The sequence below is a fragment of the Colius striatus genome, chromosome 3 (genome assembly GCF_028858725.1).
Source record: "Colius striatus isolate bColStr4 chromosome 3, bColStr4.1.hap1, whole genome shotgun sequence".
NCBI lineage: Eukaryota > Metazoa > Chordata > Aves > Coliiformes > Coliidae > Colius > Colius striatus.
The window spans coordinates 10,313,895-10,327,888 of record NC_084761.1 but is presented as its reverse complement, the minus strand read 5'-3'; the positions used below and the strand labels follow the sequence as shown (position 1 = coordinate 10,327,888).

The window sequence follows — 13,994 nt, the reverse complement described above, 5'->3', positions numbered from 1 at the left end:
ACTCAATTGTGTGCACACAGAAGCGCTGTTCCTCCAAAATTGTTACTTAATCTGTTTGTAAAAGGGTGAGTACAGTTTGGGCTTCTGTGTCCATGAATTCCCCTGGCTCCAGGGCAGCAGCACAGAAACCTGTTTCCCCCTCCCTGCCTAGGGTGCAGTGGGTAGTGGGTGACAGTGAGTACCCTGAGTGCAGCGCTACTGAGGCACCTGCCCACAGCAGCAGCAGCCCTTCATCCTGGAACAGACTCACCTTGCTCTGGCACCAGCCTCCCACAGTAATGCTTGTCTCTCACCACTGCACCACGAGGCCAGTTTTTACAGTGCATTTTATTTTGGCTCCATAGTATCACGGCAAGAACATCCACATGGTCATTCTCAGCCACATCATATTACTTATTTCTAGAATTTCTTTTAGTAAGAAATGCTGCTGAGCCTTTAAAAAAAGTTAAAATAGTTGCACACTAGAAACAAAGAATCCACTTCTTAAAATGAGTACAGCTGGTCACAGAAGTGGGTGGGTACTTACTTGCAGATGCCAGGTCATGAATTTTCCTTCTCATTCAGTAGTTATGGTATTAGTTTAATTAAAACCCATTAAAAGTAGTCACATGGATCAACAAATACAAAAGGTAAAGAATATTGCACGTCTAGGCAAGCAGCATTTAACCACAACACTCCCCCCACCCCCCGGGATGATACCACAATAGTGCAATCAATCTGAACTGCGCTGACACTGGCACGGGCAGCCCCTGGGCAGCCTCTCTCGGCTGGCAGCCTCACGCTGGCTGCTCCTTCCTTCCTTCCCTCCAGCCCCCTCGGCCTTTGCCAAGGGTGGCCTGCAGGGTGCTGACTCGGTGTCCCTGCAGCAGAAGGAGGTTCTTCCCAGGGCTTGGTGGCCTCTGTCCCCACACACACACTCCCTTTGGTCAAGTATCAGCTGCTCCAGAGTCCACAGGTGGAGCTGCAGCCTCTGTGCGAGCTCAGCCCTCGAGGGCACTGCAGAGGCCAGGCCATCCAGCCCTTGTTTATTTTATGCAAGGTGAGAAAAGTACTGAAATCCACTTCTGTGGGACAGTGGAGTGTCTCCTGAATACCTGAAACCTGCAGTAAACTCAGCCAGGCCTCACCTTTGAGCTGTGGCTACAGGACATTGGTGTTGCACTCTCGTGTCTGACAAGGGATACACGATCCATGTTCCTGAGACAAACTGTTCAGAGCTTTGAGCACGACATCTGGCATGTGGTCTGTTATCATCTTGGGACTTATTAAAATGCTGCTGAAGGCTGTTTCGTTTGACCATCTTGCTGTATATTTAATATCCGAAGAGCACAACCTAAAAAAAACAACAAAAACCACCACAACAGACAATGGAGACACAAAAGTGGAACTCTCCTGCCCTTTTCTTCCCTCTAAGGTACAGATTCAGTTTTTCTTCTGTGAGACAGTCTTGTGCAAGATATTTGTGTTTCAGAGTGAAATCAGGATATCAAGTACTGTCTAGCTTCTGGGCTGTTTCACCTAAAAAACCCCAACATCAACAAAACACAAACAAGAAACCTACACGCATTACCCCAACAAACCCAGGATCCTCACCCTTCCAGCAGTTTCAGCTTTTCTGTTGCCTTTGTCTCACCTTCCTCCATCCACAAGATAGGGCAAAGGGGAGGCCAGGAGAGGCTGCATGGGTGCACTGCTTACTGGGGTAACTGCACTGCTCCAGTCTGGCTGGGCCAGTATTACAGGCAATGTTTTTCCTCTTTCTCAGCACCAATATTCATGACCACTCAGTAACTGGGGGGGGCATTTTGTTATGGTTTCACTGCTACCAGGAAACATGGTTGCATGATCTGCAGCCTGGGGAGGAACTGCAGCAAGGCAAAGGAGAACTTCACAGTCTCCTGCTTAAAATCATCCCTGGTGCACTGACAGCATATGGGCAGAGTAAGGCACACAGCTGGAAAGTCAAAGATGTTCCAGGGCTTGAAGTGAAACAGAAAGGAGTGAGGAGGCACAGAATAAAAACTGAGAGCTGGCTACTGAGTAATAACCAGAATTAGGTACTAGAAGTGCAGACAAGAAGCAGAGCTGGAAACATGCATTTTAAAAGTGAGAATCAGCTTTTATGTACACTTTAGGAAAACCAGACTGTGATAGTCCTTATTCTTCTTACCTCTTCGAGCTGGATTCTTCTACAATATGGATAATCTTTCCAGGAAGATACAGGTGAGGATACTGAGGGGGTGAATTTAAGTGTGATTCATCCTCAAGGGCATTGTAGGAAGGCGACCGACGAACCATTAAACTCTCCTCAGCTAGAAGTGGCTGGGTCAGGGCATCTTGGTTTCTACCATCCAGCTCAGTTGGGAAGTTATCTGGATCCCCTCCAAATACTTCATACCAACACCCACGCAGCAAAATCTGGTACTGCAGGCAGAAAGAACAGTCAAACTGAGATTGGCCATCTCTTCAAGTAACTCATTCTAGTTGTGTTCTTGCACACTCATCATCCAAGACAACCATCAGAAGATGAAAAAGGACCGTGTGCACGTGCTCCCCAAACTGTGTTTGATAAACTTTCCGTACCAAAATCTCCCCTCAGTGGTATCACAGAATCATAGAATGGCAGGGGTTGGAAGGGACCTTTAGAGATCATCCAGTCCAATCCCCTGCAGAAGCAGGTCCACCTAAGACCAGGTTGCACAGGAACGTGTCCAGGCGGGTCTTGAAGACCTCCAAGGAAGGTATCTCTTGTGCCTCTAACCCAAGCTACCAGAAACCACAGAGAAACAATCACACTCTTGTATTACTCTGTGTGGATTCTGCTCTGCAGATTTAAGTTTCTTGCACATGTAACTTCTAACTGCCCATTAGCTTATGCAGTTACATCACCCACCCCCCTCTGACTCCTCATCCTGGCACTACATGGAAATCTTGAGCTTACAGTAGATTTAACTTGAGCTGTTCAGAAATGGCAGGTTTGAATCTTTCAGCTACTCCTTTATACCTCCAGTATCACCTTGCCTTACACCAGACAGTTCCAGAAGTTTAGAACTGTGTTTCTCACTACCCATAAAATGCAGAAGTACGAATTAACTGCTCTCCAAATGAGACTGAAGGTAAAATGAAGGTAGACTCATTAACTCATTTACATACTGACAGTGAATGGTTATGACAGGACGCAGTCTTACTGAGTTGTTATAATTTTAGATGGTTGTTTTTGTTGATTTTTCTACAGTTTTACTTTTTTAAACAGTCTCCTTTATCAGCAAAACTAGCAAGCAGATAATTTCAGTTCTTGGATGTTGTGCACTCCCAGGTCTTGTTGAATCTTAAATTGCCAAAAAGACAGCTTTGCAGGATGACAGACTAACTCCAATGTCACTGAAGTAAAACCAAATGCTTTTGTCCCCAAGCACAATTGTAACTCTCACCATTAAGATCAAGCATACACACGCTGATGGTCACTGCATTAAAGCTGGGGCTTAACCAAGGTAAGGATTCCCAGAACTGCACTTAGTTACCTTGGGTCTGTTGCAGTTTGCCACAATTCTCACTATTCTCCTCTTTAAATCCTCCATGTTGGGCATACTTAACCTGTTTAAACACACAGAGAACAAAGTAAAGCCAAGCCTCCTATTCTCTGCAATGCAACACACCCCTGAAAGAACAATTTGGAAATATTTCCATCTCACCTTGCAACAAGGTCCTTTCCAACAATGACTGAAACAATGAAGTGCTTAGTGTAATCAGCAAGTGATTTGCTTCAAAAAAAAAAAGCAGACAGAGATACTTTAGGTACACTGCAGAGACATAAACACTTTAGTCTTATGATGGTCATTATCATTTGCAGTCAGTCCTTCAGTGAGCTTTCAGACCTACAGTGCTGATTGCAATGCAAGGGTATGTGTAGATGTCAAACAGGCCAAGCTACACTAGGCATGGGGGAATTTCCTTTCCAAAACATTTACTTTAAACTCTAATTATAGTATCTGACAGAGTTCACTAGATATGCTTAATTCTGCACTATTCCCAAAGAACTCAACTGTAAGTCAAGTGGAACAAACCTAACTTTACTGCAGAATGAGTAAGCAACCCGACACAGTCAAGTCCAGAGTCATCATCTAACAGGTTTGTCAGCTACCTTGAAGAGTTTCACACCTCAGACACAGAACCAAACAGTAGAAGTCTCTTACCTTAACAGTCCTCCTGGAGGAGAAAAGGCATAACACCGCAGCGTTGGGAAAGAGTTCCTGAGCATGATGGCCAATATAGACGCTGTTCCACCACCCAAACTGTGACCAACTATCACAAGCTTATATTCCTTCAGACAGAAAGAGAAGACTGAAGCACAGACACACAAGCAAAAAGCTTTGTGTATTTTTTCTTTCCTGGCAAACCAAATTCTTTGGAAGGGAACTTACTGGAGCAATGGTGAAAGCCTGGTTTAAAATCCCATCGTTTATTAGCTTTCGATAGATGTAATTTGCAGCTTGAGTTATTCCCTGCAAGACAGCATTTCAAGTTTGAAGAGAAGGGTGTATTTCATCTGAAGTGTAATACCTGTGAACTTTAAATACAACACCACCACAGAACCACTTTGTGTTTGCAAAGCTGGTCTCTTTTAGCAAGCTTTTGACAGATGTCTACTTATAATCAAGTGGTTTTCTAAGTAATGGTTAAATGAGTCTGACAAGAGGATTACAAAGTCCACCTTGCAGTTCCAGAGGCAGTTTGATGCAATCATCAAGTCACTGAAATAACCTGGGCAATCCTTCCCACAAGGAGCACACTCCTCTGTTTAACTAAAGGATCCCAGGTGCTTCTACCAGCTGAGATGATTTATAAACATCACACACCTTATGCACGAAGCCATTTTCCAGAACATCTTCCAGTGTCAGGTCTTCACAATCTGCTGACAGGTCAGTGAGAATGTCCTGTAACAAGACAGCTTTTGTCAGCTTTTGTTTTCGCTCGTGGGTCATGCTGTGCTGCCCAGTGCTGTCACAGGGCCATCACTGAGCTCACCTCCAAGTTTTCAGAGCAACAAACCACAACCCACCATAAACCACCACCTGAGCAAACACAAAGAGCAACCACGATTCTGATTTCAGCATCTCTTTCCAAGATGCAAACAGAGACATTACAGATCAGAGAGAAGGAGCTGCCCCTGCCTGCCCTTCCCACTCTCTTCATGCCCGTCCGAAGGCAGGAGGCCTCACACCTTCAGCCTGGAAGACTCAGATGTGGCAGGGAGCTGTTTTCACTTGTGCCTGTGTAACACCATTTCCTCTGGGCACTAGGAAGTGACCCATTTCTGTAAAGGTAATTATATAGATCAGATAGATGGTACCTCAAAAGACAAGGTGCCTCTCACTGCAACCACAATAGCTTCTTTTTTGTGATCCAGAGCAACAAAAAATGGAATCTCATAGATCTGGAGGGGAAAAATGTAATCAGTAGAGACACCAGCTTTTTGTAAGAGTAAGCATTTGCTCTCACCTTCTGAAGGCTCTTTTACTGAGCTCTGTCTATTGTATTATGCAAAGGAGCTCAATTATTTTCTTATCAAGTTATTATATGTTACAATACTGAGACAGACTTATGTCAAGGGTTTTTGGGGCTGTTCCTTCAGATTAGAGGAAAAAGACCCAGAACTGAATGTTTCGGGCCCTGGTTTTGGCTTTGCAATCTTGTATGTCACAAATGCTGAGGGCAAAATAGAAACTTCACCCTTTGCTTTCACTGAACTAATCACAAAGTTATTTTGCACAATGTCTGTCCAGGTAGTTTACCTTGTTATGAAAACTGATATGAATGAAGTCTCTGTACTGCAGTCCTGTGATATTTAGGATGGATCCAAAGTGCAGGTTATGCCGATCACTGCCAGTTATATCAGAATCTGTTGGTCTATTTCTGCAACTAACAAACACAGAAGAGGAAAACTTTCATGTTCAAATTTCTTAGGTTTCCTTTCAAGGAATTAAACACAGTTATATTTGCAGAAGATTTCTGCCAGGAATCAAATGCTCTTGTTTCAAAAATCCATCTATTTTTTCCCAGCAGTCTGATACAAGCTGTTACCTCTGACCACAAACCTGGTGTTGCCTGAGCAGCATGTCATACATTGTCAGCTCAAGGACTGGCAAATACACCATTGCTACAGTACAAGGCTATGAGCAGAGCAAACAATGCACTAAGAGAAGACGACTATGGGTCAACAATAGAAAATACAAACAAGCCAAAAGGAAATCCAAACCAAATCCTGTACAGCAGGCTTACCTCAGGTTCTACCCATTGGATTAGGAGCTGTTTTTTCCTCCAAGTAATTTATATTTCAGTAGGTTAAATACTTTCACAGAACCACAGAATCTCAAGGGCTGGAAGGGACCTCAAAAAACAATCTAGTGCAACCCTCCTGCCAGAGCAGGGCCACCTAGAGTAGGTCACACAAGAACTTGTCCACGTGGGTTTTGAATGTCTCCAGAGAAGGAGACTCCACAACCCAGCTGGGCAGCCCCTTCCTGTGCTCCCTCAACTGAACAGGGAAGAAATTCTTCCTTGTATTTCTTTGGAACCTCTTGTGTTCCAGTTTATAGCCATTGCCCTTGTCCTATCATCTAATACAACAAAAACACTGCTACTGACACTATTTTATTTCTGCTAACACTAGTTCATTAAAAGGAAGCCACGTGTTTTTAAGCTTTTGATCAAACCTACCAGTCACTATTGAGCTTACAGAGTGCAGTAAATGGGTTGGTGTATATGTAGTAGGGCCAGCCATACGCAGCTGCAGCAAACAGCATGTAGTGAGCAGCATTCTCCAGTTCAATATCCAAATCATCTGTCTGAAAGGACAGAGGGAAAGAAAAGGAAGGAATAAAGGTGTGTTAGGTAGCTCCAGAAATAAAACCTGAACACAGATTAGTGAAAATGGAAGCCCAATGAAATCTGCATTATCAAAAGGAAAAGTTCAAGGTCTAAAAGGAAGAAGTCTGTGTTTATTTACACAGCTACACAGCTCAGGAATCTTGAAAAGCTCTCATTAAATTAGTTTCTTCCAGTATTTATACACTGATGAGCTCAATACTGAAAACACTGCCTCCAAATATGTTACTCAAGGGCTAAAGAGTCTGCAGCAGATCTCTCTGGTAAGGACTTTTAGAAGCATGACCCCATCACACTGGCCATATTCAAAAGGAATTTGATAGAAATTAGTTAAAGCAGAATGATATACTCCCATGAAACACAGACCAAGGCAGTAAAACAGTTTACAAAGGCATTTTAGAAAATCAATTAGCAAATGAATTGATTGGTTTTGCATCTTTTCTTGCCTGGATATTTGCAGTAGACATAACTTTAACAGATCACAATACTGTAACATTAGCTTTTCAGTTCCATGCAAATGGTACTAAATATGAACTTTCTCCCTGTTCCACTTCTCTCACAGCTCCTCAACAATGATCAAATGGCCTACATGGCTCCTTTTTGTATTTACTCCAGTCATATTGAAGTTCTGCTTTGGCAAAAGCAGACAAATGCTTTGACTGCAAATTCATCAAGATGTTTTTCACTGCCTGTATTAAGAATTTTAATTGGTTTCTTTGAAGTTTTTATAGCAGTGTTTAATCTTAATTAAAAGTAAAATATGACCAACAAACCCTGCATAAAGAACTGCATTACAATTTGACCTGGCACCATCTCCTAAAGTAACTGCACAACCCTGCCTTACCACAGGAGATGATGGAGAATGACACAGGACTTCTTCAGGCTCTTTTGGGCAACTTTCCATTTTATCTTGCTCTTGATGGAGCAGAGTCAAACCAGCTGCTATGTCACTTGGCACCAGATCAGTGTCCTGTACAAAGAAATGAAAGAGCATTCAAAACTGCCCCACACCTCAACATGGCAAGACTCTCTCATATGAAAATGTACATGGAATTCTATTTGCTCTGTTTATATACAAACATTTAACTTGGAGACAACGTGCACTAGAAAAACAGGTCGCAGAAGCATCAAAACTCCCACCCCTTCTGTAGAAACTGAATGCTTTCCTCAATAACTCTATACATCAATTTCATCACTTCCAAGTATCTTCCAAGGACCTGCTCAGTCATATAGCAAATGACATCCAAAGATGATTGATGACTGGTCTATACCACTGTGTGAAAAGTCTTTTCTATTGAGAACTAAAGATTTAACAAAGGAGAAGGCTGAATGGTTTTTGTTCAGCTGTGTGGCACAGTCATCTCTCCACACGACTTACAGCACTGAGTGGGCTGGAGCTCTGAAGCAGCACAACCAAGTACCACTTCATAAAAAGGAACTACTCATCCTGAAATCATGAACAGGCCTTAAAGTACTCATTGAACTACAACTGCCCAAGCTGTGGGTGACAGAAATTTGTGCTCAATTAAAACTATGCAGGCTCCAATTTGACAGATGCTCTCTGTTTCCAAAACACCAACTTCCTGCATGTGCTTACACTCAGGTCTGGTAGGTGTTCAGCAGTGCCTCAGATGGGAAGACCTGCCTTCATGTACTGTGGGGTTTGGCTTTTTAACAGTTCCAAAGTTGTCCAGTTCTTTGCTATGGGTATGACGCCTTACCTATCAGCAGTAGGAAAAATGCCTCATTCTTCACATACTGAGGAAAACAAACTCACCCTTGTTCTCCTGACTAGACACTCAAGGAGAATGGATATTGTTTTCTCACAGCACTTCATGCTTGTGAAGGGAGAGACACTTTTGTCAAAGGGAAGGAAAAATCAGTGTCCCACACTTTGTACGGGAATCACCTTCAATTTTGAATTGGGCTTATTCAAAACCTGATTTCAAGGCACAGAGGAGCAGGGACTTCTGCCTGGACAAAGGTACAGTGGATTGCAATGACTGCAAATTCAGAGAGAGGCAAAATAGGACAGGAAAAACAGCTTTCCATCTTACTGAAAAGTAGGTGCGGAACAGCTCTGCAATACTTGTGAAAGCCACTCGATGGTCATCATCCTGCACAATGCAACAACACAGTAACCTGATTCTCTTCTCCCAGACTCTGGTGGCTGTGCTCTTCACGTTATACAGCAGCTGCCCTGACTGGCTGCTCTCCAGGTTCCGATTCACACTGTCGGTGAAGTAAAATGTCTTTTTGCCCCCAAGTGGATCAAAGACAATGACAACTCCAATGATGGTGAAGATGATGATAACCCAGCTGCAAACCAGAAGGAAGTGGGAGGGAAAAAAGACCCTGAAAGCAGGTGTTTCTGACAAGTGTGCAAGAAAATACAACTACAGATCTTGACAGACAGAAAACAATGTTAGGTATGAACGCTGCATGAACGCCATCTGTTACTGTCCCATAGGGTGCACGTTTCACTTTCAGGCTTTCAATCCACCAGGCACAAGAACAAAGCTGTCAGCTCATTTCACACACAGCAACAAACTCAAAATCACAGCCCTGTGCTTTGGACCTAGCAATCCAGAGGTGTGAAGGCTCCATTTTGCGCTACCAGCTAAGTGATCTAGTTACTACCCTCTTCACATGCATCCAGTCTTCTACATTCCCCTTTATCCCTCTTACCCTTTCTCATCTTCAACTCCTTTCCCCCATTCTAGCACGTGCTCTCTCAAGGCAAGTAGCTCAAGCTTGTTTAGGGAAGGATACCAAGTCATTCTAGCTGTATAGATTTAAAGATTCTTCTCCTTTCACAATGAAAACCCTTCTATGAGAAACCAGCATCATTTGTAATTAGTATCAAAAGTTACTACAGCTGGAAAAGCCTCCAATAAACACACAGAGAAAACTATACAAGCAGTAGTTTCCATTTCACATACACTATCAAGCTCAGATTTGGGAGAAGGCATCTTTACCTTGCAACAACTGTCCCAATGACGACATTTACCACCGTCTTCTCACAGTGCACACTGCTGTCTGACACCCATATAGCTCCTACAATAGCCCAGATGAACTCAGCCAAGCAGAGAGAGAGACGAATATAAAGTAGCTTGAGAAGTGATTTTCTTGGGCCTGGATTAGAAATTGTTCCTGAAATGACAGGGAGAATTTAAAACAAGAACTGTCTATGAATGCATCTTAAGTGCATAAGATCCCACCTGCACATATGAACTTTCTGAGCTTCATGGAAAGTGAGAAACTTAACTGAAACTACCAAACATTTTTATTCTAATGGAAAGCTATCACTGAAGCTGAGAAAACAAAAACAACGAGTTTATAGCCATGACTCACAGAATCTACTCTATTAATACCCAAAATCACTCTCTAGTCAGACAGTTCTGCAGTGCTGAGCTCGGCATAAGCCAAAGTGGCATGTTGGAGTATTTGCTCAATTACAGTTCTTTATGTCTTTTGGTGCCTGCTTTTATGATTATTATTCTGTTTAGCTTTTAATTGGCAGTATATTTCATTTCTAGGTGCTACTTTCCTGTAGCAAGTCCTGTACAAGTTCTGCTTATTGAGTCACTAAATAACAAATTCACTCACATTTTTATTTAGTAGAACAAAAGCAGGACCATTACCAGTACAAATACTTCCTGGACTTTGTTCTATTTGGGACCTTACTAATATTCTGTTCCTTTTAGTACTATTAGACAATAAAAAGGGAGAAATTTTTGGCCAGCTCAGCTCCTAAAAACAGTTTGTTTATCATAGGTGGGGTGTGTGTGCTCATGTGTAGGCAGGATAATTCATAAGGTTTAAAACATTGCAGAACAAAAACAACTTTGGAAACCATTTTCCAGTGGTAAAGCTGTGGTTCCCATCCAGTGACAAAGTTGTTTTTAAAGCCCTTGATCCAGCAGAGGCTTGTTCCCACTCCCAGGTTGCAGCCTGCACTGCAGCAACACAGGTTGTTTACGCAGCCGTAACCAGGTGGGACTGCAGTTCCTGAAAACACTTTCTCTCCTCTGCCAGCACCACAACCCAGAGTAAGAGTGCTCCAGGTAAGTTCACCACTGCCATCACTAACACCCATGTCAGTACAGTGCAAGGACTGGTGCAAGAACCATTGCTCCCAATCCACACACTGTAACCACAAGTCCAAGACATCTCACCATTAATTTTCTTAGAAATTCAGCCTCACAATTATTCAATTTCTTAGTTACAATGGTCTTGTAACTGTAAAGAGTAGAGAGAAAAGAGCCTTGTTCAATATAAAAGTACAACTACATCTCCCACCTCCTCAACTTTGATACAACTATAAACAGCATAACTTGGCTCATCTTCCTTCCCCTCCTCTGCAAAGTGTAGCAAAACCAGTGGTTAGATTCAAGCCCAGGATTATCATCTGGGTTACAGCTCTGCTCTGTCACAGTCTCTCTTTGTGCACTCTTTATGTTTCTTTCCACTTAAATAATTTAAATGCTCTTTCATTTATAGTGTATTGTGAGAATCAATACATTAGAAATTGCGGGGTCTCATCTGTTACTTCAGAGACAACACACATAGTGCAAATTACTCTTGCAAGTATTACTTTGATAATGAGGTGCCTCACCAGGCAAAAGTACTTTCCTAGTACTTTTTAACCCAAAAGGAACCATTTCTACAAATGACTAGAAGTTGTGTTGGGGTCTTTACTTCTGTTTAGTAACTCACTTCAAGCTGTGAGTCCTGTTCTGTCTAACAGTATTTACTATCCTAATTTTACTATGTCTGTTTTTTTCCCAGGCAACCCACTGCAGCTAATGAACTTCCTCAAGACATGACTAAATCTGCCTATGCAAGGCAAAGCTAACATGATACCTCAGATGAGAAACTGATTTCTGATAACTTCCCCTAAATTCCTGTCAGAGAGGTCTTCCATTTGAGGTCATATATTAATGGAGAGCGCAGAGGAACCTTCCAAGAAGCTCTGATGGCTATCACCATGTTCCCATTGCCTGCCCGAGCTACTGTGTCTGTTTATTACTGGAGATTCCTAACAGAGGCAATACCCTGAAAACAAATCAATTAATGCTGACAGACAGGTTCTCAAGTTTGGGGGTTTTTTTGCATTGTTTTTAAATGTCAAGTCCAGACTGAGAATAATAAATATTACCACCCTACTAAATAAATATGAAATAGTATTGTTAGCTATTTACCTTGCATGCTGACGTATACAAGAGCAGATAATGCACATATTATAGCAGCCAGGAGAAAGAGGAGGATGAGCAAGTACATGTGCAGTGATGGTCCCCCAGGACAGTTAAACTGCTCCTTATGAACTGCATAAAGAACGAGAATTCCAATCCACCTGCAGGAAAGTAATGTAACATAGGTTACAGTTGGAAGGTTAAAGGGCAGCCTGAAAAGCAATGACCTGACAAATAGTTTTCATCCTAACGAGACCATCCCATAAAGATTAGCAGAAAGGGAGTTGTTACATAAGGAACTTGTCGGAATGAGAGGCATCAATAATTACAACAAAGTCGCTCGCAGAACGAGCAACAAGTTCTCCCCCACGGCGCTACCTGTTTCCATAGATCCCAAAGAATCTCGGCTCATCTAAAGCAAGAAATAACCTCCTGTCGATGCCTGAAGTGCCAAAACCTCATTATCGCTGCTCAGCGGTGCAGTACAACGGAGCGGCCGCGGTTCGGCCCGCGGCGAGGCCGGCGATCACACGGCGCCGTGCGGTTACAAACCGCAGCGCTCTCCCACGAACCCGCCGCCGGCCGCCCCCGCGCCGCGCCGCCTCAGCCGAAGGGGCAACGCGGCAGCTCCCGGCCGAGGGGCCGCCGCCGCGCCAGGCGGCCGCGCGTTCCGCCCGCCGGAGGGAGGAGCCGGCGGCCGCACCGGGAAGCGGCCCCAGCGGCGACGGCCGTCCCGAGCACCGCGGGCCGCCTTACCACACCAGCCTGACGAAGAGCTCGAAGGCCCCCGGGAGGACGAAGTCGTCGCTGCCGATGGCCCAGCGCCTGCCGCACACCACGAGCCCCGGCATCCTGCGGGCCGGGCCACGGCCGCCCCGCCACGGCCGCCCGAGCAGCTCCCGCAGCGGCGCCGCCGGGCCCCGCCGGCCTGAGGGGGCGCGCGCCGCGCCACGTCACGGGCGGCCCCGCCCCCGCGCCGCCATTGGGCCGCGCCGCGCACGCGCCCTGCCCCGGCCCTCCCGCGCGCGCCTGGCACGGGCCGCCGGAAGCCCGCCTTCAACGGCCCGGCCCTGGGTGGGGAGACGTGCGCATGCGCAGCGCCCGAGGCCTCCCACCGCGCCCGCGACAGCGGAGCGAGTCTTGAGAAGGGCAGGTGGGGAGAGGAGAGGGGTGAGGGCTTCAGACAATGACGGGAGACCGAGGTTAGATATAAGGAATACGTTCTGCCCTGGGAGGGCGGTGAGGCTCTGGCACAGCTCCCCACAGAGGCTGTGGCTGCCCGCTCCTGGGCGCTGTTCAAGGCCAGGCTGGGACTGGGAGTAACCTGGGCTCGTGGGAAGTGTCCCTGCCCATGGCAGGGGGTGCTGGAAGGAGATGATCTTCAAAGGTCCCTTCCAGCCCAAACCCCAATACCTGTTATACCATGGACCTGCGTGTCCTGGCTGCCCATCATCCACCCTGGTACTGGCACACGCAAAGAATGGCATCTCAGCCAGCACAGGGCACGGGTGGGCACCAGAACAACCAGCTGCACCACATGGAGCCAGGACAGCGACATATCCTCAGCTTTGGCATGTTAGGGCTGCTCATGCCCAGCCAGAGGTGCTGGGTTTTGTTACAGCAGCCCTGCTACCTTCTCACACAGGCCCATGCTCCATCTGCACAGTTCTGAGCTCAGGTCAGGACACTGTATCCCAGAGGGATACATTGCAACAGAATTAAAGGAGAAAGCTAACAACATGGAAACAACCCTACCCCCAAAGCCAGGAAAGAGAAATAATTACTTGAAGAAAAAACCAAAATGTACACAAGCACCAAAACCTCATCTGCACAAGGCTGGAGACAGCTCTTCAGAAACAAGCAGAGAACTGTGTCACCATTGCTTCATTCAGTGAAAATGCCCCTCCTAGTCTT

General features: G+C 45.1%; 1 protein-coding gene across 2 annotated transcripts; it reads right to left on the bottom strand.

Moving 5' to 3' along the window:
* Positions 1 to 309: 309 nt before the first annotated feature.
* On the bottom strand, positions 310 to 12,994 carry DAGLB (diacylglycerol lipase beta). 2 transcript variants are annotated; one of them, XM_061993780.1, is made up of 15 exons: positions 12,837 to 12,994; positions 12,090 to 12,241; positions 9,864 to 10,038; positions 8,943 to 9,204; positions 7,730 to 7,855; positions 6,718 to 6,845; positions 5,793 to 5,919; positions 5,351 to 5,434; positions 4,857 to 4,934; positions 4,422 to 4,502; positions 4,194 to 4,321; positions 3,693 to 3,761; positions 3,522 to 3,594; positions 2,171 to 2,424; positions 310 to 1,333 (listed from the first exon to the last, which is right to left on the bottom strand). In XM_061993780.1, exons 1-15 carry the CDS (start codon positions 12,929 to 12,931, stop codon positions 1,141 to 1,143), a joined length of 2,025 nt encoding a protein of 674 aa, XP_061849764.1. In that variant the 5' UTR covers positions 12,932 to 12,994; the 3' UTR covers positions 310 to 1,140. The 2 variants fall into 2 exon arrangements, with proteins under 2 accessions (XP_061849764.1, XP_061849765.1); XM_061993781.1 differs by lacking the exon at positions 12,837 to 12,994 and adding an exon at positions 12,459 to 12,682.
* Positions 12,995 to 13,994: the final 1,000 nt, after the last annotated feature.